Source organism: Cavia porcellus, unplaced genomic scaffold (genome assembly GCF_034190915.1).
Source record: "Cavia porcellus strain 051 isolate PalLab524CR breed Dunkin Hartley unplaced genomic scaffold, mCavPor4.1 scaffold_25, whole genome shotgun sequence".
Taxonomy (NCBI): domain Eukaryota; kingdom Metazoa; phylum Chordata; class Mammalia; order Rodentia; family Caviidae; genus Cavia; species Cavia porcellus.
In genome coordinates this window covers 35,136,560-35,159,094 of record NW_026947508.1, presented here as the reverse complement: position 1 = coordinate 35,159,094, position 22,535 = coordinate 35,136,560, and the positions used below count along the sequence as shown (strand labels likewise).

The window sequence follows — 22,535 nt, the reverse complement described above, 5'->3', positions numbered from 1 at the left end:
TCAGTAACTTAGTGTTTCTTTTATCCTTCATGTCCAACATTATAGAACTCAAAATACTGAAATTGGGCTGAGCGTGTATCTCAGTGGGAGAGTGCTTGCCACGTTATGTTTGAGGTCCTGGTTTTGATCCCATCTCACACACACACACACACACACACACACACCCAAAGAAGTGTAGTGTCACAGAACAATCTGTAAATATTCTTTATTTCCTAAGACAACAGCTGACTTCATTGATCCCTCCCTCCTATGTGACAAAAACAAAAAACAGAATGAGAAAAACGGGTACCGGTGTAAAAAAGGAATTCAACATACTAAACACGCAGTCTCCTAACCAAACGCAATCTCTTCCCGAACATGTTTACTCTTGCAAACCAGATCGCCGAGGAGAAGACAATGAGAAGAAAGCTCCAGATAGAAAGGAAGAGTACTTGGCAATCAAACTGCCCCCTGTCGCCTCTGAAGACCTAGCTCCTGACAGAGCAGTAAGCAATGACAGCCGCTAAGCTCGCAAGGCTGACTCCCTAAACTTGTCCGTCTTCCCACAGCAATGCCCGAAGGACTGCATCCTTCCTCTGCGCCAAGGGTCGCGGCGCCGCGAGATCCCGCAAGCGGGCAAGCTCGGACTGCTTGGCCCCCGCCTGGCCGGCCTTGCTCCTAGGCCTAGCGGCCCCACACCACGAGGTCGTGCAAAACCCAGGCCGACCCCTGGGCCACGCCGCCAGGTCGCTCTCGGCACAGGAGCGCGGGCTCGGCATCGGTCCATCCCCAGACCCGGCCTGGGGGAGGGGCGAGGCGACAAGCCCTCATCCGCGATCCCAGTCGCGCCCATAAGCGCACGGGACAAGTGCTTACCGCAGCCGAGAGGCAGGCCGGGGAGAGGCAGCGCCCAGCCCCAAGCGAGGGAGGAAGGCGCAGGCAGCGGCCACAGCCGCGGGGAACCCCGGCTGGCGCCCACGAAGCGCTGGACTGTATGGGCGCCGCCATAGTGGGGACGCAGCGGCGGGCGGAGCGTGCGACTGCGACCCGGGACGATGGGACCACCAATCCGGCTCTCCGCCTCGGAGCCCTCGTCGGGGGTCGGGCCTCGGCCGCCAATAGGCGTGCGGGGGCCGGACGGGCCGCTGGGGTAACCAATGTGGGCTGCGCCGCAGTTAGGGCGGGCGTGGAGGCGGACGGCCCAAAAAGGCGCTGGAGCCCGGAGCTCTCCGCCTGGCCTCCTCCGGGCGCGCCGAGGATGTGCCGCAAGAGGTACAAGTGCTGCTCCTTCACCCAGCTCCCGTCCCCTCGGCCCAGGAAGCTTCCCGCCGATTGCAAAGCAGGAAGGGCGCTCAGGCCTTCCCGAGGACCCAGCGTCTTCGCGAGCTCCTTGTCGAAACTTGGGGCACAGAAATGTAGATTGGCCACGGTGATTCCCCGCCGGTATACGCCCCTCCTAGTCCTCAAGGCGGGAGAGCCAACCGGGCCGCTGAGGCCCAGGGCTCCGGATTTCCGGACTTTTAACGTGTCTGCGCAGTCCCGCGGGGTACGAGGGTATGGGCATCCAGGCCGCCGGCCTCTGTCACCAACTTAGAACCTCGATACTCGGTGGGTGCACTAGTTAACCCTGCTCAACTGCTTAATTTTGCAATTCCAGAGTCCTCTTCTCTCTCCTACTCTGCTTCCCTCATTCCAGCAACTGAGTCCTGGTGATACACTGATACAATTTAAGGATGGATTTCTGCCACTTTTGGATACCAACCCTAAGACCTCACCCTATTAGAGGAAGGCTGTTAACCTTGGCAAACATATTTTGGGGGGAACTCGCCTAAGATGCGGCCTTTGTTTGGGCCTGACTGTACTGGCAGCGAGAGGGAACCACAGGACAAGGATGACCGTGTGACTCAGTAATAGAGCAGCAGGCTTGTAGGATGTTCAGGTCCTGTACCCAGTCCCGACAGCGTTTTGTGAGTTGGAAAGCCCTATCACTCACCTCTTTGAGCTTGGGTCTCCTAAAGGACATTACACTGCCACAAGTTAAAATTGCAACCTTTTTAGAAAAATGGCTGGCTTAAAAGTCTCTGCCGCACAGCGGGAGAGTCACAGCGGCACAAACCTGTAATCCCAGCGCTCCGGAGGCTAAGGCAGGAGTACAGCAGTTCAAGGCAAGACCACTCTTAATTACACAGCGATACCTCGTCAAAAAATAAAATGTCTCAGTTGGGATTCGATCAGGCAGCCTGCCCTGTAGGTTCTAAAGCAAGGCTGTAGGCTATAATAAGGCCAGTGGAGAGGCCTGGGACCCAGTCATCAAACCAGTAAGTCCTGGCCTTGCCCGACCTCACCAGAAGCCCCCAAATCCCACATAAGTGTCAACTTTCTTTTCTTGGCCCAAGTAGTGTTAAAAACAGCATATCTGAAATCTTTTGCTCCTCCATTCCCCTCAGTTTGTACCAAGTGGCAACCACCTCCCAAAGCCCAGGAACACAAAGTACTGAGTGAGCTGACCCAAGCCTCTTCTAATCCTGCAGCCACTGCTCCTCTCTATCCCAAAGCACCCCTACACTCAACTACTCAGCCCTCCGAGACCCAATAGGCAGGCTTCTTAAGGAACCACAGGTAGCTCAGCAAGCAGCTTTAGGACATCACTGGGGGATAAGTTGCTTGGTCTTCAAGCACTAACACTTTCTTTCCTTTCAATTAGTTCCATAATGTGTGTGGAAGCTCGCATAGACATAGCTCAGTAAAGATAAATCAGATAGAATGGAAGTGAGAGTTCAATGTTGAGATGACTCAGAGTGGTTTGGTCCTTCCCATTACCTTCTCTTGGCCATCTATAAAACCGGGGAAGCAAAAAGGTGATCCTAGCCAGAAGGGCCCTTCTTTCATAACTCACCATACTTTGTCTCTTTCTAGGCCTGACTGATTCTTAAGATACATAGTAGCCCTCTCCAGAGCCTATGACTCTGGATACACCCCTGCCTGACCCTGGGCCCTGTGGGCTCCTTGGGGCAGACACAACCAATCGTCTGCTCAACATACTTTATTGCTAAGGACAAGGTGATGCACCAGTTTTCAAAATAATTTGGTTTATAGCGTTCATACGTAACAAAAAAAGGGGAATTATAAATTTGTTTCTTGTATACATAGGGAATAATTGTGACCCCCCTCCAATCCCGGGCCCAGGCAAACAAATTTGTGAGGAGCAAAAACCTGTTTAACCCCCTCAGTATTGCTCCCTTATCCCACCCCCCCACCCTGAAATCAAGCCCCTCCCACCCACCCCCCAGACCAAGGGCATACCTATAATTGCCCTTGGCCTCCAGTGGCCCCAGTTCATCCTAACCCTCCCTGCCCTTGCATGATTGCAATTTTCTTTTAACAGATTCACCCACCAGGCTCTGCCTGCTTCCATCATTAAAGTCCTCCCTTGAGGGTATTCCCCACCCACACCCTCTAATACTGTGCCACTGAAGCTCTGTCCCCTAGAATGTTTAGGGCACATGACCATGTTACCCCTATGTTCTCCTTCAAAGGAGGACAAAGAGATGGCATCAACTCCTTAGCATCTCAATACTGCAGCTCTGCCAGCATTCTCTTGGGGCCATTCCAGGCCTAGACAGATGTCACATCCACCTCCAGCCAACTCCCAGGGGCCTTTACTCAGCTTAGCCGAGAACAGAATTTCACATTTTGTTTGCCCTGCATAGGCAAGGAAGAAAGTAAAGGCCAGGGGCTTGCAGAAGCTGATCCAGACCACACACACACGCCCACACACACGCACACACTCGAGCACACACACACATATAAATACAAAAGGAATCGGGAAAGTACCAGCACCTCTGCCTAGAGGGTGGTGATTAATTGGTAGGAAACGAAGTCCTAGGCCAGGAGCAGGGCAATCTGCCCAACTGGCACAGTTGACTCCTTTTGGAACCTGGGTCAGTACAGCCACAGCATTCCAGTGCTCAGCCTCTCAGCTGAGAGATCAGCAGCTGCTGCCACATGTCCCAAAATGGCTTGTCCTTTCACTAGGGCAGAATGTGAAGAGGGCGGATTAAGAAGGTGATGGGGTCGAAGATTTCATTCCTTTTCTTTTTACAACTTCACTTTTAGAGACTTCAGAGTTCTGTGTGTCTGCTGTGCTGTGGAACACCAGAGCGCTCTCGCCTCCATGGCTGGGAACCTGCTGGACGCTGGAAGCACCTACTCCATGATGGCCCGGTACAGTGCAGGCTCTATATAATCTTCCCGGTATCTAGAGTTGATGACCCGCTGCCGTTTCTTTTCTTGCTTCACCTCTTTTTCCGTGAAAATCTCATTGAAGCGCATGTCTGAGGCCACTGACTGCAGAAGAACAGGGAAACCAAATAACTTTATAGCCAACTCTCCCAAGGGAGAAAAAGTGACATGCCCCAGCTCTGTTCCCTCCTGCTCCTGGGATCCAATGGCACACAAAACACACTCACCAGTCTAGACTTGACTCTTTTGGGAAGCTCTTCATCCAGTGTATACACATCATCTCTCTTAACCACAAGCTGTGAGCCATCCTCAAACTCCACCTGCCAGTGACACAAAGACCTTTGGGCTAGGGTACCTTGGAGTTTCCCTTGTCTACCCCATGAAAATAGCAGTTTTCTTCATCCAAAGGAAATCACTACAGCACTGAAGTAATAAGGACTGCCACTTCCGCACACTAGGAAACTAGATGTAGGACAGAGCTAGCTCTACAAAGTTTATTACCAACCTATAGTAGTTCTTTGAAAAGCAGAGAATCACCTGACCCAAGAGACAACACTGAATGAATTGACTATCACGCACTCCTAACAGGAACCTTTGACTACCTGGTACATTTGGATGGGGTGAGAAGCCACAAATTTAGCTCCATAGACTTGGCCATCTGTCCATCTCACTTGGACCACTTCTCCTTCAGCAGGAGGACCCAACTGGAGACAGTCCTGGCTCTGAAGAAAGAAAAAAGGACAATGAAAGGTCCACTTCAGCACAATGGTAACTGACATCTACTCAGGGAAAAATAAGTTATAGATTATGCTTCCGCTTTGACATTCCTATAGACTACTTACTCTGGGCTGAAAGGTTATTTGCAAATCAGAGTCTACCCTGTATCTCTTATCTTGATTCTAGGTGACAAAATGAACAGGCATAATGAATTTAGCAAACTCAGTAAGCATAGGAGCTAAGTGCCAAAATCAGTGATCTTCACATCCACTCACCTGTTTTCTACAACTCTTCATAAAGAAATGCTAGAAATTTACTCAGAATTTAAGAACGGTGTTTTTAAAACACAGGCAAGTTACAAAAAGTAGTTACCTACGATGGGTCATGGCACAATACATTAGAACCTTTACTCCTAGAAAAGGATACTTTAAAATGACTGTTCAACTATATCCCAGCTTAAGGTGTGGTGCACAATCAGTGATGGTTGAATGAAATGACAGGCCTGGAAGAAGATGGCCTAGCGAGGTTCCCACCAGTTTTTCCTTAGCCCCAAAGCCCTCAACTGTAAATAGCAAAGAGCAGATTCTACATCTGCTAAGATGGCATGGTAGAAAAAATAGCTGGATAGTTCTGTAAAAGTCATACATCTTTTGGAACAGCAAAACGTGCACAATTTGATACTAAAGAATGGGCTTTTTCCACTCTATTAGGTGCCTTCAGGATAGTCTGGCCAAAACATGTGTAGTTTAGAGAACTGGAGAAAATACTGATTCCCATGAAATTTTAGGGGGAGCACAGTAACCCATTAGCACAGTTTTCCTTGCAAGGAAAAACCAGTATAAATGTCTTTTAGGGAAAATTAAAGAACTCACAGGACCTATTAATAAAGGCAAGCATACCCACAGGCAGTCTACCAACTAGGCCTAGAAACTCCTAAGTCCCAAACTGCCAGAGAAGCTGCTTGCAGACATTACCACTATGTCCTCAGGATACAGATTGTCACTGAAGGAGCCATCATCAAAATTGACTTCATAGAAGGTCTCAGTGGTGAGCCTGACCACTTCACACTGGTAGAAGCGCCCATTCTTATGTTTGCTAATGACCTTCTGGCCAGCAGTAATACTCTGCAAGGCCCCTTTGGCACGCTGAAAGAAACAGAGGCTTGGGTTATTTACACATTGTACTCATGGGTCTGGCAAACAAGAACCAAAATCAATGCATTCCCCTTTATCCAAAGAAGATAAGCGTCAGAATAAAAAGCTAACAAGGAGAGAAGAAACAGGAGCTGAATCATTTCTTTCCACATACCCACATCCCAGCCAGTGTCATATTCGCCTACATAAATTTCACTTCCCCTGAGCTTCTAACCCGGAACTGGTCCTTCTGCATAAATATACCCTGTGACTTCCCTGGACCCAACCAAATCGTACCCACAATGTACATGGCTTACTCTTACCTATCAGAGTCTCAGAGTAGACTCATGGGACCAGAGGCCTTGGCCCCAAGCATTGCTACACTCTAAGCTGAGCACTAGCCCTACCCTCAGGGACAGGACACAGAGACTGAAGTTTGATGAATGTTCTCAGCTATCTGCAACAACCTACTTCCCATTATAAGGGCCCTGCTATCTATGGTGCCCTCAATTCAGATTACTCCTTATGAACTCCTTGATGCAATGGTATCAGAAACTATGTATTAGGCTCACGGCCAAACACTTCCAATAACCTGCCCAAGTACTCTACTCCAGCCACAGTTCTCAATATACACGCTACGTAGATCCCAGCCCAGGGCCTTTGTACTGCTATTCTACCTGAGATGCCTTCCCCAGTTATTTGCTCCCTGGTCTCCTCACATCTCAAGATTCATCACTGACAAAATTACTCACTGTCCACTCCTCTACCCTCTTTATCCACCACAGTTCTGTCTAATACACTGTGTACTACTAGCTTCCTGTGTGTATCTTTCAGCTATAGCATATGCACCTCACATATACTCTATGAGGGCAAGGACTTTCTTCTCTTTTCTACTAGTCAACTTCTAACATCTAGAACTGCTTGTCACATAGCAGGTGCTTAAAAAAATACTTAAAACAATAAATCAGTCAAAGAAATATTCAGCAATACCCCAGTTACCTCTCAGCATCAGCAGTCTACAGCTACCAAACGAAGTATATCAACTACTGATAATCATGAAACAATCCTGTTCCATTGCCAAATGAATTTATCTGCCAGAGGTGGGCCTTGATCATAACTTAGACCTTTATTCCTCCAAAGCTTTGTTTTCACACTGAACATTTCTCCATTTCCCTAAGGTACTACCCATATGTCTGACAACCACCTCTTATGATCATAAAATGGTTTCATGAAAAAGGAAAATCCAGGCAACTATTGAGGTCTGTTCTGTGATCTCAACAGCAGAGTGCAAAACTCTCTCCTCTAGACTGGCTCCTAACACATTCTTCCTTGATTATCGTGCTCACCACAATGGGGAAAGTCTCTTCTATTAGCCTGTTACTCAATGGTGGAGCCTCCTCCCACCTTGTGTGGCTGCTGACTGCAACCCGAGGGCTTCCTAGTTTGGAGTACTCAGAGAGCAGCATACCTCAAAGGTTTGCCTACGTATTCCGATTTCAAAACTTACTCTCTCTTAGGCTAAATTATTTCACTGCCTCAATTTCTGATTTCTGAATCACTCTTAGAGCCATTACCAGAATCACAATTTAAAAATATAGTTCAACTGGGCATGGAGGCACACACCTGTAATTCCAACACTTTGGAGGCTGATGCAGGAGTATCTCAAGTTCAAATCCAGCTGGAGAACATAACAGTACCTCCTCTCAAAATAAAAAGGGCTGGGGATGTAGCTCATTACAAAGGCCCTGGGTTTAATCCCTAGTATACCCCAGTATCACCACCATCAAAAGAAGGAAATACAAAAGGAAAATACATAAAAAGGAAATTTTAAAAATTTTAAACACAAGCTGGATGTGGTGGTGGTACACCCATGTTACTGCAACACTTGTGAGGCTGAGGCATACGACTGCCATGACTTCAAACCAGACTGGCCTATTAACTGAGGTCCAGGCCAGCCTAAACTTAGTAGTGAAACCCTGTCTCAGAAATTGCAAGCCAGGTATGGTGTCACATACGTATAATCCTAACTACACAGAGGACTAAGGCAAGAATTTTTAAGTTCAAGGCCAACCTAAACAATCCCAGATTCTATGTGAAAATTTTAAACTGGACTAGGGATATAGCTCAGTGGCCGAGTATTGCCTAGCAGGCTGAAGGCCTTGGGCTCAATCCCTGATACCACATGCATGTGCACACACAAACACATACTTTAAAATCTTTTGTTTGTGTGTGTGTGTGTGTGTGCGCGCGCGCGCGCGCGTGCATGCGCAGGGAGGACCGGGGATTAAACTCACAACGTCACGCTTGCCAGGTAGGCACTAACACTGCTGAACTAAACCCTGGCCCTATGCTTTAAAACCTTAACACCAAAGAAAGTCGTCCAACAGAAGAGTAGTAAAGTGCAGCACAATCTTCATTATTTAGTGCTGCTTTCCTCTCAGTTCCGATCCCCTGCTACGGTTCTAGAACCAGTCTTGTATGTGCATTTTTTAAGCTTTGATCTTGTGCTTCTGAAGCCAAGCCTTTTCTGCTTACAATTTCTTATTAAGAACCACTTCAAATGCCAGCTTCGACCCAGACTCTTTCCTAACTCTACTACCTCACATTCCATGTATCTCCCTATACTTCATCAAAGAACTACATAAACCCCTAGTGAGTATCAGTTAATGGCAAACTGTCAGTTCTCTCCAGTAGTTCTCATATTTACAAAGCTTCTACTATGTCCCTGACACCAGATGAAATAAAAAGGACATCCAGGGTAATAAAATACGGATCCTCAGCCAGGCATGGTGGTACACACCTGTAATCCCAGCAATCTGGGAGGCTGAGGCAAGAGCATCACAAGTTTTGAGCCCAGCCTGGGCAACTTAGCAAGAGCCTGTGTTAAAATAAGAAATAGGCTGGGAAACAGCTCAGTGCAAGGCCCCAGGTTCAATCTCTAGTATTGCTCAAAAGAAAGATATGGGCCCTCCCCTCAAAGAGTTTATCCTGGTGGACAAGCAAGCAAATAAAGATAATCCAAAGGAATCACGCAGAAGCAGTTTGGTGCCACTACATTATGAAATCCAAAGCAGGAGTAGAGACAGTTGAGGTCTTCTCTTAATGACTTACTCATTAGGATCTCCACCAAGCATACTACTTGAGGAAATATGTGCTGGCATGAAAAATGGATAGCACAGAGAAAGAGAGTCTTCACTTTGTCAAAAGGATTCCAGAATGGCACCCTCCCTTACCTCCAAACTGGGAATCCTATGCCGAAAGCAGGTAATAAAGACAACAAAAGGCCAGTCATCTGGCTGCATCATCACTCCAGCAGCCTGGGCACAGCTCACGTGGAAGGCAGTTGGGCACCGACCATGGGAACACTGCACACAGCAGCCAGCGTTTCTTTTCCTCCGCTTCTTACAGAAGACACATTTCTACACACAGTAGCAGAAAACCAATGAATGATTCCAGGAAAGACATTCCAGCCTTTTTTATTGATCGACTCCCCAAATGCACTGAGCCAGGTTAAAAAGAGCCAACCCTCCCCTAAAACATGAGGGTATACAGCCTATTCTAATCTCACAACTGATCATGGGTCTCCTTAGTAAGTAATCTGACTTGAGTGAGAACCAGAAAGTGAACAAAACTAGGGCCAAGCAGATATACACTGTCCCCCTCTACTCGGAGACCTAAAAACAAGGTAATTAGGAAGCATCCACAAACCCATCTCTTCTTACTTACCAGTTTGAAGCGGGGCAAGGGGATTTTGCTCACATCCACTGGACTTCTCTCTGCAATGTTGACAAATCTTGCTTCCAGAATTGCCACAGCACATGAAACATGGACCCACCTGCCAAAAGGGTCTCAGTCACCTCTGTCTTCCTTTCTAGGATAGACCTCCAACAGCACTGGCTCCCACACCCACAATGACCAATGACTTCCTCCACAAAGTTCCCAAAGCCCAGGAAGGTGAGAGCCAGAAATATCACACCGCACTGTCCCAGGTTAAGGTAGGATCACACTTCTTACACTGCTCCCTCAAAACTGTAGCAAAATAAGTCGGACCAGAACCTGACTGTGGTGGGTTTCAGAGGTGAGAATAAACTCAAGTGTCACAGGGTTCTCTTCCCAGAGGACCCAGGCACTTCTGGAAAATAGCTTCACCATACCAAGTTTGCCGGTGTTGTGGAACCCCTAGTCTCTGCTCAGAACTCTTTCCCAGGCTGAAACAATCTCTTTTCTGCTCCCTTTATCTAAGGCGGATTCAGACGTTAAGATCTGTCCCAAGTCGCACTTTCCATGAGAGGTCTGCCCAACAGACATCCACAGAGGATTAAATTAAGTTCTGGGCATTTTGAGATGACATGCACCAAGATAAAAACTAAGCTGGTAAAAGTTCTTAATATCAGGGGAGGGGTATGGAACAGTGCTAAAGCATATATCTAACATGTACAAGGCCCTGAGTTCAAACACCAGACCTGCAAAAAATAAAGAAAAATCAGGACACATGAAGGCCTACAGATAACACTGATGCTACATGGAAGCGGTCAGCCGTATTGATGGGGCTGTCATGCCCTGTGCGGTTAGAACAGGGATTAAAAGGACCAGTGAAAGGCTTCAACAGAGAAATCCTCACCTCCAAGAAGGAAGACTGTGACCAGCCCTATCTTGCAACTGGGAGGAACACAGTAACTTCAAGTAATGGCAGCCAAGTGCCTTCAAATGAGTGTAAATGACAGCAGAAGGGCCATCTATCAGAAAGAGCATGCCAAGCATGAGGCAGGACACTCATTCACTGCATGCCGCTGCCTGTATGCACAACCCTATAAAAAGTTTCCCGGTATTCATGGGGGAAAAACCTCAGCAACTTACATTTCTGCCTCAGGAGTAAATAAAACAGGACACAAAAAACAAAGATGCAACTATATAAAAGTGAGCAACCCAATGGCTGAGAAGCCCAGAATCTTCTGTAGATTTATAGGTGGCATGGCTGATCTCTCAAGTGTCTCATTTTCTTGCTGCAGGACTCCTATTATCTCTAAACATTAGGTCTGGGCTAGGGAGTTTCCTCTGTAGCAAAGTCCTCACTACCCAATGCCCATGGCCACCTCCAGCCCACAAAGGCCTTGCACCACCATCTCAGGTGTCCATACCCTTCTCTGAGTCCATTCTCAGCTCCTCCCAAGAGAGGATGTTACTAAAGGAAAGTAGAAGTGGAAAGATCCAGGACTGCTTGGCTCCCCTCAGCAATCCACTATTAAAATTAGTTCCAAAAATGCTGTCCCTACTCCACACAATGCACTTCCCAAACCCTCACCAGGTGCTCAGGAAAAAGAGTCATGGCCCCACACTGTTGCTATACTCTGCGTCAGAGTTGAGCAGGGGCATTCCAAGAAATGGGTCTGAAAACTCACCTATCATCATTTGCTCTCTGCAGGGCCCCTCCTCGTAAGGAGCATAAACAACAGTCCTGTCCAAAAAAAAAAAAGGTGGGGGGGCGGGGAGCAGTTACCATCAAGTCAATAACACCGTATCTAATCTCCATTAATTTCTTGTGGACAGCTCTGACCTCAACCTAAGAAAGCAATATAATGACAGGCAGGGCTTCAAAATATAAGCCTTATAAAGCAGAGACGCCCCTATAGGATACAGAGACCACTGGGGCCAAAGTGCATCAAGTATCTGCTTAAAATAATCCTCTTTGTTGTTATTGTTCCTAACAACAGTAAGTCAAGTTACAAAAGCTGCTCTGTGTATAAAGTGGAAGATTTATGGAGCCTTGACTGTTTCCTAGGCAGGTTATTGCCAGGCTCTGGGGGTGACGATCAAGAGATATCTGCAAAATCAACTATCTGAGCCCAATACTGAGGCTCCAACCCCATGGTTAACTCTTCAGTGGTGTTACAGACAATCACCTTGGTCTTGGCTCAGTGAAATGAACAAAGCTTCCAGGTCTATTCATGCCCTGCTGCAAATGGGCAGAAACTACTCTTCAGTGATGTTAGACTTATTCTCACATTACTGACATCACTAGTACTGGGCCCTATGTAGATTGCTGGGCACATCAAGTCTAGCCTAAAACAGCCTGATCCTGACCCTGAACGTATTCGAAGTCTCATGGAGATCACAGAAAGAGTGTGGCAATACTTACTTCCTCTAGGGCATTGGCTGAACACCGAGAACACATCCAGTCTTCAGAAGCCTTTGCAGGGGGTACACCGTAGCAACCTAAAAGAGACACCAAGAAGAGCAAATTAAACCCAGAGGTCAGAACAGGATATGCCTATGCGTGTCTTTCCTCCCAACGATAATAAAACTTACCAAAGCCCTGAAGTCTAGATCAGAGTCCCCAGGGCTCAATCACAAAAAAAGACAGGAGCTGCAGATTCATTAGTAACTGCAATACCAAGTGTATAGCAGAGTCTAATCTACTGTGGATTATCTCTAACTGTGCAATGGAAGAATTGACTGGTAAAACTACCGATGCTTCGAGTCATGCAGAAACTCATCACCAACAACAAACTCCCCAAGGACTTATAAGCAGCCTGTGCACTTAAAGAAAGGAAAGGTCAGCAGGCAGCAAGGACATTCAGTGAGCAGACCCTGTTCCTGAAATAAGATAAAGAAAAAGGTAAGAAGCACTCACTAGCATGAACACGGACACTGCATTTCTTGCAGGAAACTAGCATGCTGGTACCATCTTCCTCAAGATAAGGAGTAGACAGGTTAATGTCTGTACTGCAGCCAGTTGAGGTGAAACACATTTCTGGAATCAATGGCTTAGTCCTCTGCTTTTGGGAGGCTAATTCCGAAGCATTTCCGCAGTTCTGGCTAAGGCCTCCAAATTCGACCTAAGGGAAGAAGAAAAAGTGCACACCAGTGAGCCCACGCCTGTGCTCTTAGCTTTCCACCTGCTCCATCAGCAGAAAGCTGAGTCTCTTACTCATATGACCATGGCTACAACTCCCAAGTGTATAACCATTATCCCAGAGCTACTAATTGAAGTTACCTCTAATGACTCAAATTCAATTTCTCACAGCAGCATCAAACAAAGGCCCCTGGGGGACAACTGGGAAGAGGGAGCGAGGTAAGAGACAACTGGGATTTCAGTCTTCCTACTCCAAATGGTAATAAAATGCAGAGATGCTGCCAGTGGAGCAGCCACTGTGGGCTCCCCTATGTGCTGCACCACATGGTGGCCTCACTCAGGGACAGCACCCAGAACAGGTGCAGCTAATGGGTCAGCACTGATTGCCTCTGAGACTCTGTGTCAGCAAGTCACCAGGACTGCAGCACTGTCACCTGGCTGGGATCCACCTGTGGTTTTTGGCTGAGGGGCCCCTCCAGAAGAACATCAAATCCACATACCTCCCTCGGCAAATGATATTGACTACAAATACCAGCTGGCTTTACCACTGGATGGCAACATTATTCCTATTCCAAGGAGGGAGAGCCCAAAAACATGTTAACCTCTAAGGCTACGCCATTCGTGAAACTCTATATAGGTAGCACATGCTAACTAACTTCACTACTGGGGTGCCAGTCATTCATGAAACTACACCCCACTTAATCTGTTGGAAGTAACAACCAGAACAGACACTTTCCTCACTGACAACGGCATATACAGTTCTTTGGTATTGTTTTTCTGTCAATAGAAAGAATTTGTGAGTTACTAACAAAAAAAGTATTGGTCTGAGGTTCCATCCTTCAGCACGTATGAAACTGGGGCCTTGCCAGACTCACAGCGGCCATGCTGCTTTAATCTCCAGAGTGTGATAGCTTGCTTACTTCCAAGTCCCAGCAGAGCCTGAGCTGGTCACCTGGCACCTAACTGATCTACTAGAGAAGCCCTTAGTGTCCCAGATTGGGAAGGGCACATCTGAGTTCAGCAACCGTGCTTCTCTACCTGTCGCTGAAAGGTTCTTACCCTAGTATAAATTACTATACAATTATGGCGGTGGTCCACCGTGATGGAAGGCCAAAGTGGGAACGCTTACCACTTCCTGCTTCTTCTTCAGCCCTGATTGCACCTCCCCTTGCTGTTTGCACACAAAAAAAATTCCAATCGGTTCCTCACATGTCATCTTTATCCATCCCGTGCACCACTTCGGATCAGCAATCATATAGCTCTCATAACTCTGTGCTTCTCTGTATCCAGTCGAGGCAGACAGCCCAACCACCACGGGTTCTGTGCTCTTTTCCACGTCCTCAACTCAATAAACCTGTTCATTTTATACTTTTTGCTTCTCAATTGTGCCAGAATACTCCAATCCAGGCCTCTACTTCCACCTTACCCTAGTTATTTCTGGCCACCAGCAACATCCACAACGGAACGGGTATAAAGAAGCCAACATGACAAGATCTAGCTTTTCACCCAGAGTGTGTGAGAGTGTGCTTAAATAACTACGGTCCTCTACACTGACTGGTCAATCCTACACTGCCTGGCAGGGACAACATCCGACTAGGATGCTAGGAAAAACAGAGAGCCCTGAAAAGTCAAGATTGTGACTAGCACTGGTGCCCAAAACAGCCTGAGCCACATGGTCTCCAGACCATTTTCAAGTGAAAATCTCTAACTCAGGGTCATCTGCCTGAAGACTGAGCAACTTCCATCAGGCAGAGAACACCAGGAAAACACGTACTTCACCTAAGGGTACCAGTGACAAATTACATACCCACAATCAAATCTAGCGACTGCTGGTCCTGGGTCAAGGCAGGATAAAGTGAACCTACCTGATGATATGTCTGGAAGATCATACAGACAGCACAGTGAGGGGGCTGCTGGGCCAAGCTCTCATTGAATTCCTTTTCAGCCTCAAAGTTTGGGGGTCAGTTCTGCCACAGTTGGCTCAGGGGCTTGGCCCAGGCCTCTGTCTCCTCAGCCTCCTCCTCGGGGGTCAATTGCTCAGAGGTCTCTAGGAGAAGAAACAAGAATGTAACACAATACCAAGCACACCATATGTGGTTCTGCCTTGAGAGCAGGAGCACTCAGCCAGGAATCCTGGTCCACACCAGATCCTAGGAGCGATAAAGGCTACAGGTAGAAGTGACGGTCTGATAAGACTCCTTCAACACTGGAATGTTGTTGTGGGGAGACCTGCCTTACTCCGCACTCTGTGGAGACTGACTCATGGTCTCTACTGTTCCTCTTACATGGGAACTCCGCCTGCTCCGCCCCCCTCGCAGCTGCCACATTCAACCCTCTGCCTCCTCCAAAGGCAGCAAGATGAAGCACTCTCTTGGCAGAAACCATCAAAAATGTTAGCATGGCTAGGCATGGTAGTACACACCTGTAAAAGCACTTGGGAGGCTGAGTTAGCCTGGGCTACAAAGTGAATTAAGGCCAGCCTGAACGCGTAGTGAAACCCTATTTCAAAAACAAAACATAAAAATGCAAAAAGAAAAAAAAAAAAAAGGTCAGCATATTAAACCTTTGCTTTTTATGGATTTTCTTCAGTTGCACTGAAGGGAAATGGGAAAGAAAATAACAGCGAATTAGCAAAGCTTAAAAGTTGTTAAACCAGGGTCTTCCATCAGGAGCTGCCAAGTGCTCCCTCTGGAAAAGCCTGTAGGACACCTGCCTCTTTAAAGCAGTGCACCCCAGTCCCTCCAGCCTATATCTCAGAGGAGGGCGGAGTCACATGGCCACAGTGAATCCTTGTTTCCAGCCATAACATGCAGGAACCAAAATCTATCCCACTCAGGGCACCAACAATTTTTTTACATTTTTAAACAGTTGGGGAAAACAAAAATGTGATGGCCTCAGAAATCACTAAGGGTCATAAAGCCCAAAACATTAACTCTCTGTTCCTTCACAGACTCCTGGTCATTATGACAGACACAGCCCTTGGCTTTACTAGCTTAGAGGGGACACACTTAGCAGATGTCACAGGGACCGGGGAAGAACTAAGCAAACTGCTGAAAGGAAAATCACCACACTGGTTCACAAAACAAAATGTAAGTAAAAAAAGGTGCACAGCCTACCAAGTCCCAGTGCACTCAAGGTAAAGGAGTAAGACAGACCCAGAATAACTGTAAAAGTCTACAGTGAGTGTGGGATCTTTGGTACAAGCACAGGTAACTATCAAAATAAAATGTAGGCCAGGTTTGGTGGTACACATCTGTAACTACAGTACTCAGTTTTTAGTTGAGGCAGAAGGATCGTTGCAGGGTCATTACAGGGTTTGTAGCCCAGCCTGGGCTACAAAGTGAACTCAAGGCCAGACTGAACTGCATAGTGAGACCCTGTCTCAAAAAGACAAATAAAGGAATAATAATAAAAAATAAAATGTTGTCTCAGGAGGCTGAGACAGGAATATGCTGCAAGTTCAAGGCCAGCCTAGACTACATAATGAGACCTTGTCTTAAAAAATAAATAAATAAAATAAAAAGAAACACGCAACTAATGTCACAGTGCTTCTCCAGGTGCTCCTATGTATGGGGGAGTAGCATTTAGAAACCACTTCCTTGTCAGATGTGGCCAAAGCATGCAACACAGGACAGGAAACTCTATATCCACCCTACCACAAGTATCTCAAGAATCACTGCTTGTGGCACAGTCCCTTGTCATAATAACCACTCCAATGATCTCATTTCTTCCTAGACAAAAACACTTTCCAATTGGCCCTTGAGGATTTTGCCAAACAGTCCAAGGAACACTCAAATGGACAGATTTGTCCTAAGTGCTCATATTTGTTCATTTCTGTCAACTTGGGCTTAGCACAGACAAATCGTTTTCTGCCCTGCCTAGACAGTCATGTTTAATCTAAGGCGATGTGGCAGCTGCCATTGTGCGTGGCTTCAGTGAAAGTCATTGTAGCATAAGGAGGCCAACACAGACCAGTAAAATCAATCCCAAAAAACCCATTACTGAGATCCAGTTCATGGTGCCCAAAACCCAAGCAGAGATTTGTTTCTTTACCTTGGGCCATACAAGAGTCACTGAGCTAGGACAGAACAAACAGAAACAGGCTCATAATCAACTAAAAACTTAACGCACTGACAATACATTCTACTCATATAGTGAAAAGTGGACAGAATCATTTCCACATGTGAATACTGGATGATGTGAAGCAAAACACGCACTAACAATAACTCTGTATGCAGAACTTCACAAAGCCGTGCAGTTAAGCCACGTACAGCTCACTGCAAGCGCTGGCTCAAGTGAAAATATTGTTCTGTTGGGGGGGACCAAGCTCTGCACTCAAAAGCCTAAAGAAACCTAACTTCAAAATACAATGTGTAGGGGCTGGGGATTTAGCTCAGCAGCATAAGCGCCTGCCTTACAAGCAGGCGGTCATGAGTTCGATCCCTGGTACCGATAAAAAAAAAAAAAAAATACAATGTGTATGGTGGTACACACCTGTAATCCCAGCACTTGGGAAGCTGAGGCACTAAGATCACCCAAGTTGAAGGACTACAAAGTGAGTTCAAAGCCAGCTTAAATTACAGAGTGAGTCCCTGTATCAAAAAGATGAAAAAAATAAAAACAATGTGTGAGCCTGGCTTGGCTATAATCCCATCACTCAGGACAAGCAGAAGAACACATTTGAGGCCAGCCTGTCCAGCCAGTCTCAAAAATCCCAAAGAACCAGGCGTGGTGGTACACTCCTGTAATCCCAGCACTCGGGAGGCTGAGACAGGAGAATTGTTGCGAATTCGAGACCAGCCTGGGCTACAAGGTGAGCCCAAGGCCAGCCTGAACCAATGTCTCACAGACAAAATAAACAAAGAGCAACTATTCTGGATTCCTCCTGTCTCTCAGGAGCTATTCCTATTCCCCACTGCTTTTCTCCAATAAATTTCCCTACTCTCTTTCTCTCTCTATATATATATACTGGAGCTACTGCTTTTTAGGTATGACAACATCCTGTTTACTTGACAGTCCTCCTTAGGCGATTACTACTAGCGTATCAAAGTGAAGTAATCTGACAACTACAACTAACTTGCTTTTTCTTATTCAGGCTGGCCTCAAACTCATGGCAATCCTCTTGTCTCATCCTCCCAACTGCTGGGGTTACAGACATGGACCATCATACCCAGCTACAGCAAATGTTCAAAGGATGTATAAAGAAAGTATTGAAAGCCAAGTAGACAGTAAGACAGACTTACAGTGACAGTGTTCCTGTAATTGACAAATACATACAGACACAGCAAACAGTGTCTCCAAACACTTCAACTAGCCAAATCTGAGCATTCTTGTCACAAATTCAGAGGTTATATTACAATCTGAATTACATCCTTTTATTATTTTTATTTATTTTGTTGCTTTTTTTAAGACAGTTTTGCTATGTGCTTCAGACTGGTCTAAACTCCTGCCTCCTGAATGGTTATATAGGCATGCACCACAACAGCTAGCTCAATTACATTATGTCAAAAAGACATACATGGAAAAACACACACATGGACATAATTTACATATGTCTAGAAAAACCAGGGATGGAGGATACGTGTACAGGTAACTTTTTGGGATTTTCAAATTTTCTACAATCTGTGTTACATCAAAGCATTAAAGGGAAAGGTTCATGCAGCGAAGATGAAGCTCCAGCTAGACTAGGGTACAAACTCAGGGGACTTTCCACCTACAAACCAGGGAGTCCATCAACATGCTCTTACTGATGACTCTCACAGATCCATAGTCGTTTGTGTGCGTGTGTGCATGTATCAACATCTGGCACTGCAGACCTTCACACTGATATGTATTCCTTTGCTTATTTAAAAATAATGTTTGTTGTTGTTTTAATTTTGAGACAGGAGCTCACCAGTTGCCCAGGCTGGGCTTAAACTTGTAATACACCTGCTTCAGCCTCCCAGAGTGCTAAGATTCCAGACTGGCCTTAGAAACTCCTGCCTCAGCCTCCTGAGTGCTAGAATTATAGGCATGTGTATCATGCCTAGCTCAATTTCTTTATTTCAAAAAGACAGAACACCCAGCACAAATTCAGGTAGCTTTCTCCATACAACATTCCCTTCTGTTATTTCTACCAAAGCCATCCTATTCAGATCACCGTATCTCAAACACACCATTATGAAAGCCCATGGTCTTTTCAAAGCATCCTCCAAGGAGCCAGCACTAGGGGTGATCTTTCAAATGTCAATCTGCTTTTCTACTTCTCTACTTAAAATACTTCAATGGCTCCCGAGTCCTGTGAAAAATGTCTCCACTCGAAGCACCATGGTCATGACCCATGACACAACCTTTTTCCACTCCTCCTACCTCAGTCAGTCCCTAATCGTGTCCTTGAATTCTAGCAAACGAGCAGAGGACAGTTCATCTGCACAGATACACACTCCTGTTTCTATTCACCATGGTGACTCATGGTGCCCCTCTGCCTACACTGGCATTTCTTCTTTCTTTAGTTTGCCCGTAAGTTGTATCACTCCCCTGTGAGGACTCTGACGCCACTATCATACCTTAGTTTTGCACCTACAAATTCAACATGGTCTTGACATGGTTGACAGAACTTGTTATCCTGAAAAGTCAGTCTTGTGCCTCAAGAAAGGAAAGAACCTGCATGCAGTCATCCTGCAGCAGGTATTTTCTATGATACTTAAGCTAATAATGAAATCTGATGAGCAAATGAGATATAAAAGGAAATCCTTCCTCTATGTGGAGTATCTAGAAGAACAGCCACGCCACAAGGCCGCTCTTACCCATCTGTTTGGCCTTGTTATGTCCTATAAGCCCCAGATGGTGCCTGCTTTCCTCCTTATGGAGAGGAGACCCCCACTTACCATCGTCACTGATGCACTCCTGCAACACAAGCGGATGATGCCTCGGGAGCTTGCTTAAGGGCTGACGGCGACCCTTGGACTTCTTATTCTCCTCCAGGGAAAACATGTATTCATCTGCAACCTGGGCAAAGCAGAGGACATCAACGTGAATTCAACTTGGCATACAGGGAAGGTCAGTGTTACAGAAAAAAACACAGGGAGAGACAGAAGCACAGAGAAAGAAAACCAAACACAAAAACACCTGTCTTCACAAAAGCCATATGACAGTACCATGCAAACTAGTCTAGTCTACACCAGGCTAACTTAAAATTTTTAAGGCAAAACCTGTACCTAAGTGTGGGTTCTGGAACAGCCTTAAACAAATACACCAAAAATAAACCTAAACCAGTTCCAGCTCTAAAGGAAAGACACAGATCTTCGCTGGTTGCCATGAGACACTTTGAGAGCCCCCAAAGAGCCCAGCTGTCCCTTACTTAGACCAGACAGTAACAACTGAAACAATGTGGCAGGCAGCAGGGCCATCCAGGGGCAATATACAGACATCCACAAGGGTGGGGGTACCTCAACTGTTTCAAGAAAAACAGACCAGTTTCTCTCTCCTTACACAGAGATCAGCTCTCAGGGATCTCGTTTATTCCTCAGTGAATCATGGCAAGATATCAAGCAGGAGAGTATTATCTAAAACTCTGGCCTACCTGCAATGTAGGCTGACTTAACACTGCATTTATGTAACACCACAGCAAATACAATTAGGTTTAAGCCATATAGGATTGCTCAGTGATACTACATAAGAATTTCTTTTTAATCAACATACTTAAAACTCAGTTATACTGACATTAGGAGACACAGCGTTGGTAAAACTCATTAAGTGAGGAAATAAGGCCTGGAGGGAGGCCACTTTGCAGTGGTGACAAACATTAATGCCTCAGAGTGCTACACACAAGGATGGCACTGCAGTGTTATTTCAGAGAAGGTTCCTAGGCCCAAAGACTCTCCTATGTGACTGAACCATACCCCAGGGCTTTAGGACCCCACTAGGGATTTCAAGACAATAAAAACTGCGCTAAGCCATTCACAGACTCAACAGAGCCTGTACATGGCATATATATACTTTACCCGAAAAATTAAAAATAGACTTTACCAACAGGTTTCTGTGCTCACTTGCCAGTCCATTCAACCAATGTCTACTGAGCACCTATGGTAAACAAAGGCCTGCTGGGAAAAGGCAGGCATTCAGAAATGACTGATACACTGACAGGATGTGATCTGGGTTCACAGAAGCCACGTGACGCAACAAGAATGTAGGAACAAGATGAAGTGAAGCTTTAGGAATCTGCTACTACTGCTGGCCACGAAGACTTTCAGCTCTCGGTGAGACTTGCAGTATTATGTACTGTCTAAAGTGCCAGCTTGTAGCTCAACAGCACAGCACTTGCCTAACATACAGGAGATGCTGGGTTTGATCCCCACGATGGCAAAAAAACAAACAAAAAATGTGCATCAGGGAGGTCCCCCAGGAGCTTCTCCTGGAATAAACAGAAAAGGATCTGGGCACCGCACCCATCCAACCAGAAGATCTTTGCTCTTCATTTCTATTCTTCAAATGAGTAAGGCTTCATTTAAAGGGTTCTTTGGCTAGAACACACTAGAAACCCTTATTTGTCAATGGTTTTTGTTTTGGGGGGTTTTTGGTGATGTTGGAGATTGAATTCAGGGCCCCACATGTGGGAAACAACCCCAGTGACTCCGACTTTCGTTAGTGGGAGACTTGTTTCTTTTTTTTTTTTTTATTTTTTTTTTTTGATCGGTACCGGGGATCGAACTCATGACCGCCTACTTGCAAGGCAGGTGCTTAGGCCATTGAGCTAAATCCCCAACCCCCGAGACTTATTTCTTTATACTGATATGAAGAAAGCAGGCTATGGTATTTTCTTCTCTCTTCAACTGGCTCTAAACATTGCAAATAAGGCTAGCCAGGTACTGGTACGTAATCTCTAAAGCCAACAGTCAGTCTCCTGTTTCCTCGCATAGTGCTCTGTAAAAGATATGATGATAGAGCCAATCAGCTGCAGGAATGTCAACTGGGTATGAGCCTCAAGGTAAAGAGGCTATGACTCCCCAGGGCATGAGAGTTTACATATCAAAAACTAAAGCCATAGCCTTCCACAACAATTTAGTTGCTACCTTAGATTATGTGAATTGATCCTTCTGCATATCTTAATCCCTGCAATTTACAGAGATGCCTTTCTCCTACCTGGCTGGCCAGCTCAAGTTACTCACCTAATCCCTGTCATGCTCACTGTCACTCACCCCTGAGCCACCCCCCTTCTTCACAAGATAATAAATTCTGGGAGAGGTCTAGGATCAAGGCCTTTGTCCCCATGTCCTCATGAGGACTGGACCTAGGACTCCTTGGTTGCCCTTAACTTGGAACATGTCCTGGTGACTTTACTCTTGCCGTGGGTTGCACTGGTGGCGTTAGATTAAAATTAACTTGCTGGGATTCCAATGACGTCTCAATGGGATTACAAATACAACCTTTTGGACTGTAAAACTAGAAAGAAGATTACAATACTTACGATGACTAAACTCAATATTTGGGATTATAATACTACACATGCCAGACACACGCTCTACACTGAGCTACATCTCCAGCTGTTTGGTCTAGGCTAGTCTTGAACCAGTCCCAAACCACCTGCCCCACCTTTGCAAGTAGCTTGGACATGTTTCTATCAAATTTCTTTG

General features: G+C 46.1%; 1 protein-coding gene, 1 long non-coding RNA gene and 1 pseudogene across 2 annotated transcripts in view; 1 reads left to right on the top strand and 2 right to left on the bottom strand.

The window, feature by feature from the left end:
- Nucleotides 1–1,543, bottom strand: part of LOC101788419 (uncharacterized) — a 165,395-nt gene extending 163,852 nt beyond the window's left edge. The window contains exons 1-2 of the mRNA XM_063235128.1: nt 1,505–1,543; nt 856–1,435 (exon numbers count right to left, since the gene is read on the bottom strand). Coding sequence (XP_063091198.1) covers nt 856–1,435; nt 1,505–1,543 — 619 coding nt within the window. The remainder of the gene's footprint in view (nt 1–855; nt 1,436–1,504) is intronic.
- A 56-nt stretch (nt 1,544–1,599) lies between these two features.
- On the top strand, nt 1,600–21,428 carry LOC134473039 (uncharacterized). The gene is made up of 4 exons (XR_010043121.1): nt 1,600–2,297; nt 4,096–16,013; nt 19,888–19,962; nt 20,938–21,428. It is a non-coding gene; the product is annotated as an uncharacterized LOC134473039 (long non-coding RNA).
- LOC134473035 (lysine-specific demethylase 4A-like) overlaps nt 3,617–22,535 on the bottom strand; it is a 41,287-nt pseudogene continuing 22,368 nt past the window's right edge.